A 21,313-nucleotide genomic window follows, 5' to 3' on the forward strand; every position below is an offset into this window, starting at 1 on the left:
GTTATTTGGGTAAATGAAACCATTTGTAACTTTACAGAAGTTTTTTCTTTCATTCCAAGGTATCATAAGAAAAATCCACACTGTGCTGTAAAAAGCTATACAGCTTGGGTTTAGAGAAGGATCAACAAGAGCTAAAACCATTAATACCATACTTGAAGGAGCAAACACAGAGCCCAGTGATGCCTTAACACTTCCAGGCTCCCAGTGAAAAGTTTCATACAGTCTAAAAGACCATGTGCCAAGTTTTATAACCAAGTGAGAAAAAACTGTGTACAGAGGACCATAAGAAAAATATGACACATTCAGCATCCTTGAACATAATCTTTCCTTGACAGAGATGGGGATCAAAATAGGAAAGAGACAGTAAGAGACAGAATCCAAATTGAAAGAAAGTTAGAAGACATAGATTCAGATAGTGAAAACCAATGCAATCAGCCAGTCTGCTACCGTCAGGAGAGTTGCTTGGGCAAACATAAGGGCTAAATTTTAGACCAACAACAATAAAAAAGCATTCACCTGTAAAAAAAAAAAAAAAAAAAACACGTATGATTTAACTCAAATCCATTTAGGCCAATATAGTTTGAGATTTTTTTTTTCAAGTGAAGAGACTTGAGAGTTAATTCCTTCCTTGGTCCAGATTCAACACTTATTAACTGGTCAGTTTAAAATCCAACATATTCCCTTAAAATGATTTCCTATTTCTTTTTTTTCTTTGGTCTGGTCGAGGGGCCTGAACTCTGGGCCTGGGTGCTGGCCCACAGCTCTTCAGCTCAAGGCTAGCGCTCTACCACTTGAGCCACAGCGCCACTTCCGGTTTTTTTCATATGTGGTGCTGAGGAATTGAACCCAGTGCCTCAAGCATGCAAGGCAAGTGCTCTACCACTGAGCCACCTTCCCAGCCCGATTTCCTATTTCTTTAAAAAGTTCTTAGGTGGGCTGGGAAGGTGGCTCAGTGGTAGAGCACTTGCCTCACATGCATGAGGCCCTGGGTTTGATTCCTCAGCACCACATAAGCAAAAAGAAAACAGTCGGAAGTGGGGCTGTGGCTCAAGTGGTAGAGCGCTAGCCTTGAGCTGAAAAGCTGAGGGACAGCACCCAGGCCCAGAGTTCAGGCCTCATGACCGGACACACACACACACACACACACACACACACACACACACACACACACAAAGTTCTTAGTTGCTATGAGTACTGAAAATGTATCCAAATGACATAGGAGCAAAGATTTTTACTGTGAATATCTATTATAATAAACTTATTCCAGGTGTCAACTGAATCAGGGGAAATTGTCTTCTTGCTATCATCTAATATAGATGTTTCAGGGACAGAAAGAGGAAGATAATTCCTGGGATTTTGATTCAAGACAGAAGTATCAGAATCTAGTTTGTCATTACTGAAATATTATCTTATTAATTCATACAATAATGCAAGGTTTGTAATACTATGGACTAGGATTCATCCTAAAATCTGCTTTCTAAACTCTAAGATGGAACAATAGTATAACCTATTATGTAAGGTGATCATGAGGAAAAAGCAACACATGTAACATAATATATAAACAAAATTTGGGGACATAGAAACAATTATTATTGTGGAAAGAAGGTAAGGAGAAAGTAACATTTAATGTGTCCTTTTATATACTTGAACTGTGATGAGGATCGTTACATATGCTATTTCTACTCAAAATATGAGGTGGGTGGTTTTATATTCTTGTGGTAGACAAAAAAGTTCAATGTTGGTTATAGATAATTAAAATAACTGACCTCAAAGGTCTCCTCTACATTTAAAAAAAAGGATTTATTAAAAATATAAGATAGTTAGGCTCATGCTGATAATTCTAGCTACTCAGGAGACTAGGATCTGAGGATTGTAGTTAAAAGTCAATCCAGGAAGGAAAATCCATGAGACTCACTTATCTCCAACTAACTGAAAGTAGAACTGTGGCTAAAGGGGTAGAATGCTAGCTTGAGAGAAAAGCTAAGGGCCAGCACACAGTCCCCAAGTTCAAGTCCCAGGACACACACACAGACACACACACACAGACACACACACAGACACACACACACACACATACATACACACACACACACACACACACACGAGAGACAAATAACTATATAAAACCTGTTAATGACAAGAAATTCAAGCATCTTTACATTTCGCTGCCATAGTAGGAGTTAGTATACTATACTTAATTTCAGTGTATCTGAAAAAAATAACTATAGCAATACTTTTATCTCCCAGATTTTGTGAAAAATAAAGGACACAATATATGTAAAATGCCTAACATAGTGTATTTAGGCTATTAAATGTTACCTTCTTAATCAGTTCAATATGCAAAGCATAAAACAGCATAGATACTGTATGTTTACATATGGTTTAAAAGTAAACATATGCTAAATATCCTATTTATTTCCTTCTAAACTTATAAACTCCTAAGAATAAGCCAGCTCAGGATTTTGGTAAGTATACACATAATAAAATTGTCCATTCTTTTGGGGCTGGGAAGGTGGCCCAGTGGTAGAGCACTTGCCTTGCATGCATGAGGCCCTGGGTTCCATTCCTCAGCACTACATAAGCAAAAAGAAAAAAAACCGGAAGTGGCGCTGTGGTTCAAGTGGTAGAGCGCTAGCCTTGAGCTGAAGAGCTGAGGGACAGTGCCCAGGCCCAGAGTTCAGGCCCCACAACCGGACCCCCCAAAAAAATTGTCCAATCATATAAATTTTCATGATAATCTCAAAATAATTTTGTTTCAACTATATAGCTATTTTTGTAAATGAATGTACTGTTTTCAGATTCTTAAGTAATTTATTTTTATTATTAGAATATTACATGATCAGAAGTAAGAGCTGATAACATTATCAATTCAGGCTTTTCTGACTTACTAGCAATTTGATCTTATCAACCAAATAGTTATCATATTGCAAATAAAATCTAGAGGCTAAAATTGGCCAGAAGTAGGCATGTAGGGCCACACATTTAATGGTCATGAAAAGGAAATACATTATCTTCCAGGTATGCTTTCATATCTGAGTTCTTAAATTTTACTGAAAAGTCAAATATCACTTTAGATTCTGAAAGTAAGGTAGAGCGGTATTCCTGAATATATTATATAACAAAATAAAAAAGAATTATTTTTCAATAGAAATTCACCAGTCCAGGGACAGAAGCCAAAGAGCTCTTACAAGTTTCCAACTGGCTAAGAGCTCTTAGATCTTTATAGTAATAAATATTGTAGTGTGTGGAGGTCCACTGGGAATCCTTGCTCATATGTTATTTGATGGCTGGAGAGCAAGGTGTCAGCTCCATTTAAAATCAGTAGTGAGTTTTTGTCTTTTTTAAGCGTTAGCAAGTATTCTGAAAAAAGTAATTAATATTTCTAAGGGAAATATAACCACTTCCCTCAGGTAAAATGAGTTGTGAATTACAAATAGGAGTACTTGTTTAGTTTGCAATATCCCACAAAGTAGATAGAAAAGAAATATGACTTGTGCAATCACAGTTCTTTAGTGGAAAGCCTTTTGCAGCTGAAGAAACCATTACCTGATTAACAGTAGCTTTCCTAGCAAAAATAACTGTTTACCTTAAAGGGTAAAAGTCTCTCTGTGACCTGCATGGAAACCTAAAGGAGCCATGAATACAAGAGCTTCACTCATTAAAATTGCATCCCTCAGGTATATTAAAGATAATAAAAATATAATTAAAAAAAACTTCATCACAGGCTAGGAATGTGTGTTAGAGTGCTTGCCTAGCATACATGAGGCCTGGGTTCAATTCCTCAGTATCACATAAACAGAAAAGGCTGGAAGTGGTGCTGTGGTAGAGTACTAGCCTTGACCAAAAGAAGCTCAGGACAGTGCCCAGGCCCTGAGTACAAGCCCCAGGACTGGCAAAACAAAACAAAAAACTTAATCAAAGGGAGGAGGCATAGCTAAGTAGAAGACCACTTTCCTATCAAGTGTGAGGCCCTGAGTCCAGACCACACACCACCTCCACACACATAAAGACAGAGAGACAAAGAGAGAAACACAATCATTAAAGATTACTAGGCTGTAATCCCAGCTTCTTGAAAGATGGAGATCAAGAGGTTTATGGTTGGTGGCCCGCACAAGACAAGAATTAGAATGATCCCCTTCAAAAAAGCTGGGTATGGTGATATACACCTGTCATCTTATCTCTGTTGCAAGCACAGGTAGAAGACCAGCCATGGGCAAAAAAGTCTGAAAAGAACCTAAATTTAAAAAGGTATAGCTAAAGGGGCTGGGAAGGTGGCTCAGTGGTAGAGTGCTTGCCTTGCATGCATGAGGCCCTGGGTTCGATTCCTCAGCACCACATAAGCAGAAAAAAAAAAGCCAGAAGTGGTGCTGTGGCTCAAGTGGTAGAGCGCTAGCCTTGAGCTGAAGAGCTGAGGAACAGTGCCCAGGCCCAGAGTTCAGGCCTCATGACTGGACCAAAAAAAAAAAAAAAGTATAGCTAAAGAGGTAGAGCACTTGCTTAGCAAGGCTTTGAATTCAAACCCCAACCTAATACTTCCAAGTTGGGGGAAAGATATTCTAGGTTTAATTGTGACAATGGAGGCACAAACTCAGTATCACCAACTTTTAATCACTTGATAACATAAAGCCTTGTGCCTCTTCAGGAATCAACAATGTAAATAATAATGATTACCTGATCTGTGGCAGGTAGATAACTGTTCTCAAGGAGCTCTTTATTACAAAGTAATCCTTTATCCACATTTCCAAAGCTATTCTAGTAAAGACAACAACCAGACATGTCAAAAGCAAAATTATGACAGGAATCTGGATACATGCCTACTATTAAAATATTTTATGCCTCTAATTTTACAATTTTCATCAGGTAATATAACCTCAATCATAATAAACCTGAACATATTGGTAGGGAATGGAACAAGCAACAGCAATGCCATCTCCCTGCACATGCTGCTACCCATGGGTCATGCCACAGAATCTACTTACCCAATTCATTTTTCTCAGCCTACCACTTAGCTACCAAGAAAAACAAAAACCTCAAATGTGTTATTATTTAAAACCTCACTTCAAATCTAGGCATTTAGGTCAATAAAATTCTACCTTGATATTAAAAAAAAATCACATTCACAAGCAGCAGATTGAACATTCAAGTCACAGACTTAACTGTTTAAATACTGTGAAAAATGGAAACCAAGACAAAGCCCCTATTTTCTCATTTCGATGCACTACTTTGTCCTATTGTTCTGAATATAAGCACTTACTGTACCAAAAAAACTACCTTTCTAATGTCCAAATAATTATAGGCTTGGGTCAAGAACTGAAGACCATATTGATTACATCTCCATGGAAGAAGGAGCCTCCAGCACTGTTGCACCCACTATAACAGAAAGAGCTTTTAAGTATCTGTGACACTAAGAATTTTCAGTCCTATCAATGCCAGAAATGGGAAGCCAATGACCAGTCAGGCCTGTCAGTTGTTGCCTGAAGCCACAAGGACAAGACAGAAATTCATCACACTGGAACATCATCGGCCAGCTGCACTCACACATTTTCACCACTTGAATAGTTGATTCTCGTGAGTTCCCACATGGCTCATTTCTGCACACACTGTTTGGAAATGAATATTTGATCAGGCAGGGTAGACAGAGACTTGGGCTTATCTGAGGTGTCACCATAATGCACTTTAAGTAATTCTAAGTATCAGGAACTAGGTGTCCTAGGTCTTATTCTTTGAATATTTCTGAAATGGACCTGTGATCCTAATTAAGTAAGATTCAATGAGATAAGACAAGTAAAACCACCTGACACAGTTTTGAGTTGAGTTCCTTGCCATTTATATAACTTTCTTTATGTTTGGACTTTTCACATTGTGTAAAACGCCTCTGTATGGTTGTCTGTTTTGGAACCTTAAATTGATGTCTCTCATTAATGTTGGAGAATTCTCAACATTTCCTACTTTTTTTTTAACCCATTCCTATTCTTTTCTTCCATATCTATAACACTTGGAAAGTTGCTATTTATCCTGCTACTCCCTCAGAATCTGTGTATTTTTTTTCCCCCATTACCTTGACTCTGGTAAATCTTTCTTTTTTTTCTTCTTCTTTTTTTTTTTTACCAATGACACTAAGATTTGAACTTCTGCTTGTCAGGCCGGTACTCTATTATTTGAGCAATCCCTCCAGGCCATTTTGCTTCTAATATTGCTGCTTTTTGTCAGAGAAACCTTTACCTCTTATTTGAGTGGCTGGAATGACAAGCACTCATCACCATTCCCAGATTTTTTAAGGTTTGATTAGTTTCCCCCACTTGGAATCATAAGTTGAATCTAAACTCCTGGGCTGAAATAATCTTCCTGCCTCAGCATCCAGTGTAGCTAAAGCTACAGGTACGAGATAGTATGAGTATTTTAAAGCTGAAATAACATCTGAGAGAAGAAATGATTAAGCTGATTATTCAGTATGGATGTATGGATGGATGTACATAAACATATATATATATATATATAAATATATATTTACATATGTGGAGAGAGAGACAGAGACAAAGAGAGAGCTTAAAGAATCCTCAAAGAGCTTTGGTTTATATGAACTGTATCTGTCAATGTTCATAAGAATTACCTATTAAATAAAAAGATCTCCAAACCAGAAAGAAAACTTTTAACTCTATATTACACAATACCTGTTTAGGGACTATGACTCAAATGGTAGAGGCCTGCTTACCAAGTGTAAGGCCTTGAGTTCAAATGTTAGTACCACAAATTCCTAGAATCAAATTAGCCTCCTGCTTCAGATTCTCAAATAGCTGGGAAGTCAGGCATCTACTGCACCTAGGAAAGGCATTAAGTTTTGAAACAATGTACAACCAGGAATTCAGTTACAAGCAGAGCTGAGACTAGAACCAAAGATTTGTGCTAATGGTCCCACTCTATCCATTACATCAAGCTTCAAGAACAAGACATTTCTTTGGGAAAAAAAAATATTTTCACTTTGATTATTTACCTAAGTTTTTTCTGTGACAGTTCTCAACAATAACCAGGGAAATATCAGAATCTCTGGTTCCAAGTAGTTGGGCAAATGAGGTCTCCATCTGTTCACAATTGCCCATTGAATGTGCTATCCAAGGGAGAGGGATTTTCTGTTTGTTTCTAAGTTTACAGATGGCACCTATATGTATAAGCTTCTCAGGCTCTGGGACACAATTTAAAATAGTGTGGCACTAACAGTTTGAAACTCATGTCATAAAGACAAATGGAATTCCCGGTTTAGACTTAAACAGTTCCTAATACAGCCCCCAACATTGTCACCATTCCACCACTTTCTCTGGCAACTCACTGCACAAACAGCTTAGCCTTATATTGAGCATATAGCAATAAATACATGAAAGCAAAAACATGCTTCTTTTAGTCAAAAATGTCCCTTGTAAATATGTGATACTCTGCTATATTAATGGGGGTAGGGAGAGTATCAATTACTTTTCATATTTACTAGCACAAACTTAAAGAGTCATGTCAAAGACTTGTAATAGAGAAAGCAATGCATCATCAGTAGAAACTTTCCAACAGTTTCTTTTGTTTATTGTAATACATCTTAAATTGGGAAAGCCTTCATTCTTAATTGTTCTGAGCTAAGATTTTCTATACTAACAAGTTGACTTTAATTTGCAAATAGCCTTTAAGTATACCAAAGAAGATTGAAAGGAATATTAAATTCATAAGATGAGAGTTGTAGCTTTAACACTTTCCTTATAGGGAAATCAGGGTTTTTTTTCCCTCTCTCTATGTGCTTAATCTCTAAAACTTACTTTTGATTTAATAGGTGTTCAAAAGATTAGAGCTGGTTTAATGCATATACTTTGTCATTTCTAGTTTTTAAAAAGTCAATCTTAATAGCTGAGTTTGAATATTTTTCTCCTCTGAGGGATTGTTCACAGGTCATTACAGAGCCTTCTTTTAATTTTACCCTTATCCTTAATCCTCTTACTGATCCACACAAGGCTTCAAATTTGCAAAATAAAAGTCTGGAGTTTTCATCACTTATAATCACAAATAATATCTCAAACTGTATTGATTAAATACATATCACTTACTCAAAGAAATACCTGAATATTACTAAAAAAAATTGTGCCACTTATACGTGGGGATTATTTTAGTAAAATATTTGAAAACATCTGTTCCAACAAAGGTTAAATAAAATTCTGCATAATAAATCTTAACTTCTAGATAGAGAAAACAATGATTAAGTGAGAAAAATGACTTAATGAAGTTTAGCAAAAAAGTTCAAGACCATGATTTTAAGAGTCAGTTACTATCCCAGTTCTAGTTTTCTGATCACAAAGGCGTCACCATGGAAGACTACATCCTACAACCAGCATCTCTGTGTCTTTGGTGGTTTAAAATATAATGGCTAAGGCTATCTGCTGTAGACTGAAACACCAATTGCAGATACAGTAATAAATACCTAATTCTTAGGAATACTCTTCCACATCTGCATCAGAAAAATCTCTGTAATATAAAAGCAAGTTCCTAAGAATATCCCTGAAGCATATATCTGATGGTAAAATAGAAAAAAAATAATCAAATAATCTCCTTGTCACATGGTCATACTTCTCTAAGCTTTACTGTTGTTTGGATGAAAAGTTTTGGACACTGTGACTGACCGGTGGCCTTATGCATACTAATCACAGGATCAAAAACTGATAGTAACTTTCCCTCCTTCTTTCCTTCCTTCCTTCCTTCTCTTTTCTTCTCTTCTCTTCTCTTTTCTTTCTTTTCAGGATGGAGAGCAAATCTAGGGTATTTCACTTACTAGTCTCTACACTAAACAGCATTCTCATTCCCCAATTTGTTTTTCTTCCTTGAATTCAGGGCTTGGGCACTCTCCTTTAGCTTTTTGGAATATTAAGAAAACTGGAGCTTAAAAATAATTTCCTAATGTAATTTTTAATTTCTTAGCAAATTAAGGTTCCATAATTTGTACAACAAAAGTATATTTTTCTAATGTAAAGAAAAACAAACGAAAAAATCCACACCTGCCACATTGTCTCCATGTATATTTTCTCCAATCCTGTTCTGAAGGGTAAGAATTCATTTTACTTACCTATCATAGCAATCCTCCTCCTGTATGTATATTCTTTATAAGAATATACATAAATTCTGATCTTTGTACTTTCTATAACTTTTCTTTTTGGTGATACTGAGTCTTGAACCTCAGGGCCTTGTTCTTTTTAGACAGGCATCGTATCATTTAAGTTATGCCCCCAGTCCTAACTTTTCTTTATAAAAGTTTTACATTATTAGAGTTTGAAAAGCTGATACTACTTCATGCAAGTTAGGCACATTTGTCCTTGTTGGTAAAATCAATCTTCATAGTCAAAGACAAACCAGACAAACCAATGAACCAACCAACCAGGCAAACAAACAAAACAAAGGGATCTATATTCTTACCTCCTTCCTTCTGTGCTAGGGATTGAACACAGGACTGTGTATATATGCAAGTTTTCTACCACTGAAATATCTCTCCAGCGCCTTTATACGGTTTTTGATTTGGTGACTCCCCACCAAAGTTTCTCAGTATAGCTACAGCAGTAAAGAATATGAGAAGCAAAGCTCAAAACCTTCGCAGCTACCTATCTTTACTTTCTCCTTAGAAATCTTAGACTTTTACTAAAATAAGAGAATATATTATATGGGATAAGCACTGAAATTCTTAGATATGTAAAAAAGAATTTTTAGTAAAAATAATTATGAAATTATTCCAAGTCTTTGTCTTAAATAATGTTTTAGTTGAATGTGGGATAGATTGAACTTCTGTCTCATGACCTTATGTAGTGTCTATTTTCAGAATAATCCTTTTCTTATCTAAGAATGGTCTATATCACAAATATCTACCCCCAGGTTTTACAAAGTACAGTATTTTAGCATCACCAAAGCGATGTGAGAATAAAAGCCAAGTGTCAAGCACTTGTAGAGCAACTAAGCAACTACAAGATACTTATTCATAGAAAGATAGCAAGAAATTAGTACCAATATTTAAAGTCAATGAATGTATTTATTCCCAAATAACTGAAGTTATTAAGCAAAAATAAGTATTTTTGGGGGGGTTCAGTTGTGGGGCCTGAACTCTGGGCCTGAGTGCTGTCCCCTAGCTCTTCAGCTCAAGGCTAGCGCTCTACCACTTGAGCTACAGCACAACTTCCGGGTTTTTTCTTTTTGCTTATGTGGTACTGAGGAACTGAACCAAGGGCCTAATGCATGCAAGGCAAGCGCTCTACCACTGAGCCACCTTCCCAGCCCCCAAAATAAGTATTTTAGAGAATGAGTTTCTACTTGAAGGAAAGAAACTGATTACTACAGAAAAAATAAATTGCAGTAAAAAGATATTAGCAGAAGTAGAAGAAACATTTCTCTGAAATAGAATATCCTGCTTATTTCTTTTGGTTGTAAGAGCATATTGGTGCTATATTAAACATTGACATCTAAATATAAACTGTAAATCCAAGACTGAAATATTTTCAAAAAGAAAACTGCTACAATTTTCAAGGAATTTTGGCATTTCACATTAAATTCTGTTTCTATTCCTCTAAAAAAGTGGTTATACAAAAAGAGAGTACACCACATCTAGGAGAGACAGAGGAAGTGCTGTCACTAAAAATGATGAATAATTATAAAATATAGTAACCATGAAAAAGTCAGTAAGGCTGGACACCAGTGGCTTATGCCTATAATCCTAGCTACTCACACAGTTGAGATCAGACGATTGTGATTCAAGGCCAGCCCTAGCAGAAAAGTATGTGAGACCCTTATCTCCAATAAACTACTAAGAAAAAGACAGAAGCAGCACTGTGGTTCAAGTGGTAGAGCTCTAGCCTTGAGCACAGAAAGGCTCCGGGAAAATGCCCAGGTCCTAAGTTCAAGCCCAATGACAGGCAAAAAAAAAAAAAAAAAAAAGAAAAAGAAAAAGAAAGAAAAAAGAAAAGAGAAGAGAAGAGAAAAAAGGCAATAATCATTCCCATAAAATACTGAAGAAAATATAAAACAATGAAACCCAATGGAGACACCACACTGCAATAGGTAGTCAACCAGTCTCCATGGAAAGTACCTTCCTAAAATGTACTGAATTCTAATGCATGGGTCATAATGAGAGAAGTACTTACTGGTTCAGGAGCAATTATAAAAATTTATTATACTCTTTTTAATAGAAAAAAATAAATTAGAATTTCTTTTCACAAAGAAGTTCAATCATTTAGCCTAATTTTGTTAAACATCAGTAAAACAATTAATTATGTTAACTACAGTGATCCAATTAGATAAAGTAGATGGAGGTTTCAAAACAAAACATTATTTGCTAAAAAATGTGCTAGACAACACACACTCCTTATTCAAAAGGGATCCAGACCATTGGAGAGTTATTCATAAAAGTCCAATTCCTCATCTACAGGGCATCTTTAGTTCAAATCTAAGGAAAGCAGTGCACACGAGTCATCATCCTGGCTGCGTCAGAAATGAACCATGGGTTTCTGGAGGGAAAATAAGCCTAGAAAAAATAATAATAGAGCTTAGCCACTAATAAATCTTTTCCCTATCAAAAAAAAAGTTGGCAGTTTCCGGAAGAGGCAATAGAGAAATATCCTACAAACTCCTCAGATGTATAATTGATGACACTGAAAATAAACTAAGAGCAAAGATTAAAATTGTATTTAAAAGTCAACATGAATGTTTTTTGTCCAGAGGTAAATAAAACTATACATACAACTATTCTGTGCCATTTCTCCTAATTCATGAGACAATTTCACATAGAGCTAAAATTATATAATATCTAAGGAATACTGCTTCAGACTATAGATTACAACCACATGGTAACCGCTTAGGCAACTTAAGTTCCAGGTAGCTAATCACTTTGGTAATAAAGCATTAATAAGATGATAGCTTAAGAAAATTTTAAAAGTCCAAGTAATGTCTACTTTTATAATCTTAAAAAATACTTCAGGTTAAAATATATAGTATTCCCAGGATTGTAAATATAATTCCAGACCAGCATGACTTTTTTTTATAGCACAGTCAGATTGAGACTATCAAAAAGACCTTTTTCCCACCAACAAAACCATTTCAGCGGGGCTGGGAAGGTGGCTCAGTGGTAGAGCACTTGCTCTAGGCTCTGGGTTCGATTCCTCAGCACCACATAAGAAAAAAACCGGAAGTGGCACTGTGGCGCAAGTAGTAGAGTGCTAGCCTTAAGCTGAAGAGCTGAGGGACAGCACCCAGGCCCAGAGTTCAGGCCCCACTACCGGACCCCAAAAAAAAAAAAAAAAAAAAAAAAAAGACGTCACTTATCTCAACTTCTTTTTAATACAGGGAAGCAAGGACATACGTTACCTATTTCTGTATTTGTTTCTGCCAAGAAGCATCATCTAAACAAATAGTCTACATTAATAACTAAGGTGTAGCCTTGAATGTAGACAGCTCAACAAGACAAAGTATAATCTACTGAACAAAAAGACAGAAAGCTAAGAAAACCATTAGCTTTAAATTTAAAAATACAGAGAGACAGAATCACAAATCAGTTTTGTGATGGTTTCCATTTTCTTTCACAGTTTAAGCCTCAATCAAATCAGCAGTCTCCAGGGATTTTGAAATCACACAGATTAAAATCCTCCCTGACTCAACTGTTCGACTAATGCCGAGTATTTAATAATTCTACTTGTGAGGGACTTTTTTGGACAAAATCCTGCTGTGTGCTATCTTCAGATGTTCCCCAGCTAGATATCACTGTTCCTGCTTCCTTTTTCACCCATCTTAGAGATGAGACATTATTACAAATAGTACAATTAGAAAGAAGAAAACATTTTATAACATTAATGTGGCAGCTGTCATCTACAGAGGCAAAAGTCTCCCTCAAAGTATTAATGATAGAGTCATAGATTAATTCCAAAGATTGGACATTAGTAACTGACAGACCAGAGTTAAGTTAATGAATTTCTAAACTTTACACTTTCAATAATAAAACTATTCAAACTATATCATTCAGACTCTTTCTGCTTCCACAGATCAGGCACTTTGATACTCCACAGGTTGAGTAAATTGAATCCATATATTGTATTTACATGCTCTGTCAAGGTTGCTGCTCTACATTTCGGTGATCAAAGGCAAAACAGTCATCAACCCTGTAGCCCTCAATACTATGTTCATTACATTTAATCAAGTGCCAACTCTACCACATCATTCACCAACTTTAAGAATGTTCAAATGCATGGCATTGTTTAGAAACAAACAGAGGCATGGTGCTGTATTAAAACAGACAACCCCAAAAAGAAAAGACAAAAGGGAAAACAAATACATACTATCCTCTACACTGTGCCAGAAAATAAATGCAAGATGCACAGAATGGTCCAGCAAACATTTGGGAAGAAGATTTTTACCTGAGGCAGCATCAATCACTGTGGAAACTCCCCTTCGATCAGAGACTGGACGGGATGACCCTGGCATGCTGACTGGGTCAGAGCGAACTGGCTGGATCCTGCAATGCAATTTAATTTAATTCACATATGTTACTGGCATGAAAACTGTCACTTACTACAACAGACCTTAAATCAATAAGGTTAGAATAGCTCAATCCATTAAAGAACAATTCATTCTAACCAGACAAAAAAGGGAGCTGCACAAAGGTAAAGCAGGCTATTGTTTCCACTCTAAGGCCCTCCTATCTTACTTTTGTATGTTGTTCAACAGATTTTTAAAGAAATTGACAGAATAGCTGACATTAAATAAAGCGACAAAATGGGTAGAGTGGGAAAGGAAACAAAATATTTTATATGACCACTGATATTTGCAAGGGACACATGGGAAACTCCAAGACATTGCAAATTCCTGAATGAAAGCAGAGTTAGTAATCAGTTGGTAAAAGACAGTAAAGCATGATTTCAAATTTTAGGAAAACTCCCATATAATCATCAATGAACTTTATATAGGATTAAAAGAATAAGATCACAAAGTCTTGAGTTGGCTGTCAAGGTTGACTAGGATCACCATTAATTAACCTCCCCCAAATTAGCAATAAGCATATAAAAATCAACTAGAACCTCAGCAAAACTGCAATTGACTAAAAACAAGTGGTTTAAGAATAACCATCGTATAAATAAATTCCAAGGGTCTCTATTCACTTGCAATAGTATAAATGTTATCACCATAAACATATCTCTACTAATAAAAGTTCAGATGTTTCAGGCAACTTAAAGGAAGACTTTGTTAAAGTAATAGATACATGCATTTATAGCATCTGATAGAGTGAGTGTATACTGCATATCAGCGTTATTTTAAGGATAAGAAGAAACAAAACACTGTACAGGGGCTAGGAAGGTGTCTCAGTGGTAGATTGCTTTCCTTGAATACATGAGGCCCTGGGTTCAATTCCTCAACCCCACATAAGCAGAAAAGGCCAGAAGTGGTAGGGCACTAGCCTGGTGCTAAAGAGCTGAGGGACAGTGCCTGGGCCCAGAGTTCAGACCCCAAAACCAACCAAAAAAAAAAAAAAAACACTGTACACAAGGTTTAAATACAGTTATATAACATTACATACAAGCATTCATGAATTGATGGTAGAGAAAACTAACATTCAAAATGAGAAGATGACGTAATAAAAGCTCAGCGTGGGCTGGGAAGGTGGCTCAGTGGTAGAGCGCTTGCATTGCATGCATGAGGCCCTGGGTTCGATTCCTCAGCACCACATAAGCAAAAAGAAAAATGCCGGAAGTGGCGCTGTGGCTCAAGTGGTAGAGCCTTGAGTCTTCAGCCTTGAGCTGAAGAGTTGAGGGACAGCGCCTAGGCCCAGAGGTCAGGCCCCACAATCGGACCCCCCCAAAAAATAAATAAATAAAAAATAAAAGCTCAGGATGAGAAAATGGAAAAACACAGAAATGCAATCATGATGGTTAGATAAGATTATATTTCCCAGTAACATTGTAGCTTGAACTGGGACTTGAACTCAGGGCCTGGGTGATACTCCTGAGCTTCTTTTGCTCAGGGGTAGCGCTATACTACTTGAACTAGAGTTCTCCTCTAACTTTTGGTAGATGATTGGAGATAATGGTCTTGCAGACTTTCCTACCCAGGCTGGCTTCAAATCATGACCTTAAGATCTCAGCCTCCTGAGCGAGGACAGCAGGTGGGAGGCAATGGCACCCAGATAAATAAAAAAAAGTCTTTTGATATAGCCAATTAAACTACTAAGCAAATATTAGACAGTGATTAATATTAAAATATATTTCATTTTAAAATGAGTAATAACAGATATGGTGGCACATACATATAATGTCAGCACTCAGGAAGGTTGGATACAAGAGGATGAGTAGTGCAAAGCTGGCCTAAGCTACACAGACCCTTTATACATGCACCTATGCCAGGATTCTGTTACAGACTGAAAAAATATAACTATAAAAACATAAATGACCAATCACAGATTCATTTATACTAACATTCCAATTGAAAACCTTTCTACAATCTAAAAGGAGGAGATAAAGGGTTAGATGAAAATCACACATTAAATTTAATTGGAATGTGACTACTTCAGAAGGCAGAGGTATTCAGACTTTAACTCTAGATGCTTAAAACATTTAGAAATCTGAGCAGATCATAAAGTGGATGGGTTATAAGCATATTGAGTGCTACATTTAAAGAATACATTCTGAAACACTAATTTATTTGCTACTTCATTTTATTTATTTGAGAGATGCCAGTCCTGAGGCTTGAACACAGGGCCTGGTTACTGTCCCTGAGCTTTTTTGCTTATAGCTAGGGCTCTACCACTTGAGGCACAACTCTTTTATTTTTGGTCAGTCGTGGGGATTGAACTCTGTACCTGGGCGCTGTCCTTGAGCTCTTCAACTCAAAGTGAGCACTCTACCACTTGAGCCACAGCGCCACTTCTGGTTTACTGGTGGTTAATTGGAGATAGAGTCTCACAGACTTTCCTGCCTAGGCTGGCCTTCAAACCACGAGTTTCAGGTCTCGGCTTCCTGAGTATCTAGGATTACAGGTGTGAGCCACCAGGATCTGTCTTATTTTTATTTAAAAAATATTTATTTTTGGTTAGGTTCACACTAAAGCTATCAGCACGACTATGTTTATTGCAGCATTATTTACCGTAGCTAAGATATGGAACCAACCCAGATGCCCCTCAGTAGATGAATGGAACAAGAAAATGTGGTATATATACACAATGGAATTCTATGTCTCCATCAGAAAGAATGACATTGCCCCATTTGTTAAGAAATGGAAAGACTTGGAAAAAATTATATTAAGTGAAGTAAGCCAGGCCCAAAGAAACATAGGTCCCATGGTTTCCCTTATTTGCAATAACTAGTATATGTCTGAGTCAAGCAGAAAAGGTCAGATAAGTTGATGTTAGGGAAATGAACCCTAAGATATGTATTCAAATGTTTTTTTTTCTTTAATTCAATTGTTTCTAACACATTTATAAGATTATTTCTTTGTTGCTTTGTATGTCCCTCCCGCACCGTATAACCCCTGTTTTCACTGTATTTGATGTCAGCATAATTTGTGGAAGGGAAGGGAAAAAACAAATCATTTAAATAGGGATATAGGTGGACCCTTGCAACAATGAGACCTATAAGTCGTTACAACTTTACAACTTTGGGGGGGGGGGTGGAGGATTGGGTGGGGGGAGGCAGGGAGAGGACGGGAAAGGATGGGAAGGGGAAACAAAGGAGGAGGCTACAATGCTTGATAAGAAATGTACTCATTATCTTGCCCATGTAATTGTAACCCCTCTGTACAGTATTTTCATAATTAAAAAAAAATAAATTCAAAAATTGGTAGCTAATGTAGAGTTGAAAAAAAAATCAGTCTTTCCATGTCAAACCCTGAACATTGGAAGATGTTTAATGTAGTTTTCAAATAAACACTGTTATCAAATCCAAAAAAATATTTACTTTTGGTATCAATGGGGAACTCAGGGTGTTAGGTTTGCTAGGCAGATGCACTACCACCTGAGCCATGCCTCAAGTTCTTTTGCTCTGGATATTTTGTGATAAGGTCTTGGTTTTTACCTAGGATAACCTAGAGCACAATCCTTCTATGTAATATTATGATAAGTATATACTACTATGCCCAGCTATGGGCTAAGACTGGGTCTTGCAAACTTTTGCTTGGGCTAGACTTTAACAGCAATCCTCCTGACCACCACCTGCAAGTAGCTAGATTCTGTAGTTGAAACACTTATAGCTGAAACACATGAACAGCTAAAACACTAATATTTATTGCATGCAACCAGACCCTAAGTGACCACAGTGGATCATACATAAAAACACATGTAGTTAGCTACATATACTGTGCCAGGAGGAGAAAGCTGCATATTGCAAAGAACGTTCAGATCAAATGAAAATATAAATTCTGTGATTCAAATAACTCTAGTTTTTATTTCATACCTGAGACTGTTGAGATCAAGATCATCCGTATCAAAATCCAAAAGTGGCTGTGGAGTGTCACTGGGACCATGAGATTGCAACACAGATGAACTAGATGATATTACGGTGGTTTGTCCTGAGGGATGGATGGTTTTGAACTGGAACTGTGGGCCCATCCACAGGCGTCTGTGGGGTCCAGTGTGTGTTACAATTTCAACCTGGAAAAGAAATGGACTCATGTTAAATGTATTCTGACCCTCTTATTTGCAAGCCATTCCCCAGCTCTGAATCCTTTAATACCCAATCATTGGTAGTACTGGAGGTCAATCTCAGGGCCTTCCTTGCCTATGCTAGTCAGATGCTTTATGACTTGAGTCATACAACTGGTTCTTTAATTTTAGTTAATTTGGGGACAGGGTCTTGTGTTTAAGCCCAGATTAGCCTGAATGTCCGATGTATATTTCCTACATAGCTGGGATTACAGGCAAACACCATCACACCTAAGTAGGTACTGGTTGTGATGGAGTCTTACTACTCTCCCGGACAGGCCTCAAACCATGTGATTCTCCCGATCTCTACCTCCTAAGTAACTAGGATTATAAGCATGAGCCACATCATCCTGACAGAGAAGCATGTTAATGGGAGAGGGTTAGAATATATACCCTCAAAATGTGATCACAATCATAGCCTACACAGATATTCACTGTAATCCTCTCCCGATTATTATGAACATTAAAATGAAAATTGTGTATACATATATTCAGAGTATACACAATGTAGAAATCATATATATAACACAAAAATTATATTAAAGTAAAAGATTTGGTTGTCTGCCTCATGCTGCTACCAGAGGTTCCCTAGACTACCATTTTCATTAGTTCTAGAGAGTACTTGTCATGTTGTGGACACATACTGAATACTACAGCTATTAATCTAAAGAATGAAAGTAATTCCTTCACTGAGAATCAGACTCATAAAAATCCTCTAGTTGGGCTGGGAAGTTGGCATAGTGGTACAGTGCCTACCTAGCATGAATGAAGCCCTGGATTCAATTCCTTAGTACCACATAAGCAGGAAAAGCCAGAAGTGGCACTGTGGCTCAAGAGCAAAAGAAGCTCAGGGATAGTACCCAGGCACTGAATTCACACCCCAGAACCGGGAAAAATAAATAAATAAATAAATAAATAAATAAATAAATAAATAAATAAATAAATAAATAAATAAATAAATCCTGAAATTGTTCTTTGACTATCTAAGGAAAAAAAGGGTCTTAAGTAATTTTAACACTCAGTTTCCTTACATTTAATTTGATTTCAAAATCCCCTCAAATTGACCTTACTTTCTCTTCATAAATTTTTTTTTGGTCAGTTCTGGGGCACAAGGGGCTCACTCATGTAATCCTAACTACTCAGGAGGCTAAGATCTGAGGATAAAGCTTTGAAGCCAGCACAGGCAGAAAAGTCTGTGAGGCTCCTGTCTCCACTATACTACATTTAAAAGGCAGCAAGTAGATCTATGGCTCAAGGGGTAGAGCCCTACCCTTGAGCACAAAGGGGTAGCACCCAGGCCCAAAGTTCAAGCCCCAGGAGCTGCAAAACAAACACTTTTACTTAATCTGACTGCTTTCTAAAATGCTAAAAACACAATATAGGGTTATATGTACAAAACAAACATAATACAAAAACTCTATAAATTTCCTGTCCTGTGGAAGGGGAAGGAGATATCATCGCTATATTAAATGCTGTGAAGGAAAAGCAAATGTAGAAAACATTTGGGGAATAGCCCCAATTGTCCATTATTTCAGGATTTTACAAATGACATGCAAATCTTCAGTGAAAAGCAACTCTTTCTTAAAATCTTCTCATTGCTATTTCAATACATGTCCACTTTAAAGACATAGGTTGGCCTTCATTCCTTTCTAATTAATCACATTTCTGATTTGGCTGATTAGCTCATAAAAATAGCAACAACAACAAATAAATTAATAAACTGCAAAGTTTCACAGACTGTAGCTCTGTTGAGTCTGGGAGGACAAAGCCATCATGGTCTTGGAGCAATAATTGCATTCCCACTAATCACAGAGAAAGAAGCACTCAGATTGAGGACAGTGATTTCTGATTCAAGTCGTATTCAGCAATGTAAATTAGGCCACAGATAAAGCATTCTGTGTATTTTAAGCTCAAAACCATCAGTGTCACAGAGCCGAGAGGTAAACAGATGCCTGTGCAATTTCACTGAGGCGATGGCCAGATGTTCCTATATTCACTCTCCTGTTGTGTGCAGGACAAACATATTGTAAATATTTTCACACTGAGAGCACACATTACCCCTTGTTCTAATCAAAAGGCTGAAGTGGAAGGCAGTGGTTTCTTTGCCAGAATTCTTGGACATCTTTTTTGGAAAAAGGATACACATGTTCGGTTTTCTTTATCTAAGTGTCATCAAGGCAGGATGAACCTCCACATGTCAGAGGCTCATTCAAGGAGCTTCCCATGAGTATTTTTGATGTAATAAAACAAATACATGTCATGTAGAAACTGACTCTCTAATTTCCAGATTCACTGTAGTTTCTCAGATTATACTCCCTGAGAGGGTGATGAAACTACAAAGGATCTCACATTTTCAGAGGCACCTGTTGGATGAAAAGCTGCCAGATCGGTAATCTAAGACAAGTCATTAACTTCACCAAATGATGTCAGACTAGAGGGAGATATAACAGCATTTGTAATGAAGTCATTTGTAATCTGTCCATTGTGAAATCTGCCTGAGTATCTTTTATTTCAAAGCTTAGAAGATGAAGACAGCTTCATCTGGCAAAGTAAAGAGGGGTCATTTAAAGCTGTTACAGGTCTGGTGTGGAAACATTAGAACCAGCACTGCCCAACCTCAGTCAGGAAAGAAAATGTAGTTTTGAACCATCAGAACTGTGTCCAGAGCACTGATAAACTTTCATAATAAAAGTATGAGCCCATCATCAGAAAATGTGAGCTCTACAAAACAAATCACAAACACTACTAAGTGGATTTGCTGTTTAAGAAAACACCCTCTCATTTTAAACCTAATGAAACTGGGTCTCACAATCTGCCCACAAATCAAGGCTTTATGAGTGCTGTTTGAAAAATAAGCACATAACATCCTCCATATTAAAGCAAATATTGTACATATGTGCACATATGTATTTTCAATGAAACTTACATATATTAATGTAAAATACCTATATAAAATGTGTATACCTGCAACAATAATTGTGAGAAATTCTCAAAATAGAAATATCAGTGAATAATAATTTGTAATTCAACAAAGAATGACCAATATTCCACGTTTTCTTCTAATAGAGAAAGATAAAAATGAAAGGAGATTTCTGTTTTCTTTAATAATATTATATCATAGTTCTACCTGGGAAAGCCACTCTTCATCTTCCTGTCCACTATGGTCTGAAGCTAAACTGTCATAGGACCCATGTCGAGTAATGGGGCCCGGACTTCCAGGGGGAGCCACTGTAAGACAAGAAAACACATTAAACTACTTTAAATGGAACTGAACACAATCAGCACAAATACTGTGGTACTTTATAAGGCAAAATGTGACATTTACAACATAAACACAAAATATACACAATTACTGAAGAAAGCAAGACTAAAATTCCTAGAAATAGGAAAGATCTCCAATTATGAGTACTTAATTTTAAGCCGGGTCCTGGAGCTCACATCTGTAATTGTAGAGACTTCGGACACTGAGATCTGAGGATCACGGTTCCAAGTGAGGAAAGGCTGTAAGACTATATCTATAGTAAATTACTAAAAAAAAAAAGTGACAGAATTCCAGGGACAGCACCCAGGTCCTGAGTTCATATATTCATTAAATTAAATTACAGGCCTGTAATTCAAATCTGCAGAAGGCAGAGA

The 21,313-nt window shown here is 36.9% G+C and overlaps 1 protein-coding gene across 13 annotated transcripts in view; it reads right to left on the reverse strand.

Annotated features, from left to right (window-relative positions):
* Positions 1-21,313, reverse strand: part of Bcas3 (BCAS3 microtubule associated cell migration factor) — a 525,475-nt gene that overhangs the window by 275,789 nt on the left and 228,373 nt on the right. For 12 of the 13 annotated variants that reach the window (XM_070027089.1, XM_070027084.1, XM_070027086.1 and 9 more), the window contains 3 exons: positions 20,805-20,905; positions 17,430-17,626; positions 13,407-13,504 (listed from right to left, as the gene is read on the reverse strand). In XM_070027089.1, the coding sequence (XP_069883190.1) occupies positions 13,407-13,504; positions 17,430-17,626; positions 20,805-20,905 (396 nt within the window). Of the gene's footprint in view, positions 1-11,237; positions 11,525-13,406; positions 13,505-17,429; positions 17,627-20,804; positions 20,906-21,313 lie in introns of those variants that run through there. The other variant, XM_070027091.1, reaches the window with a different exon arrangement.

This window comes from Dipodomys merriami, unplaced genomic scaffold (assembly GCF_024711535.1).
Source record: "Dipodomys merriami isolate MVZ:Mamm:240054 unplaced genomic scaffold, mDipMer1.0.p SCAF_19, whole genome shotgun sequence".
Classification (NCBI taxonomy): Eukaryota; Metazoa; Chordata; class Mammalia; order Rodentia; family Heteromyidae; genus Dipodomys; species Dipodomys merriami.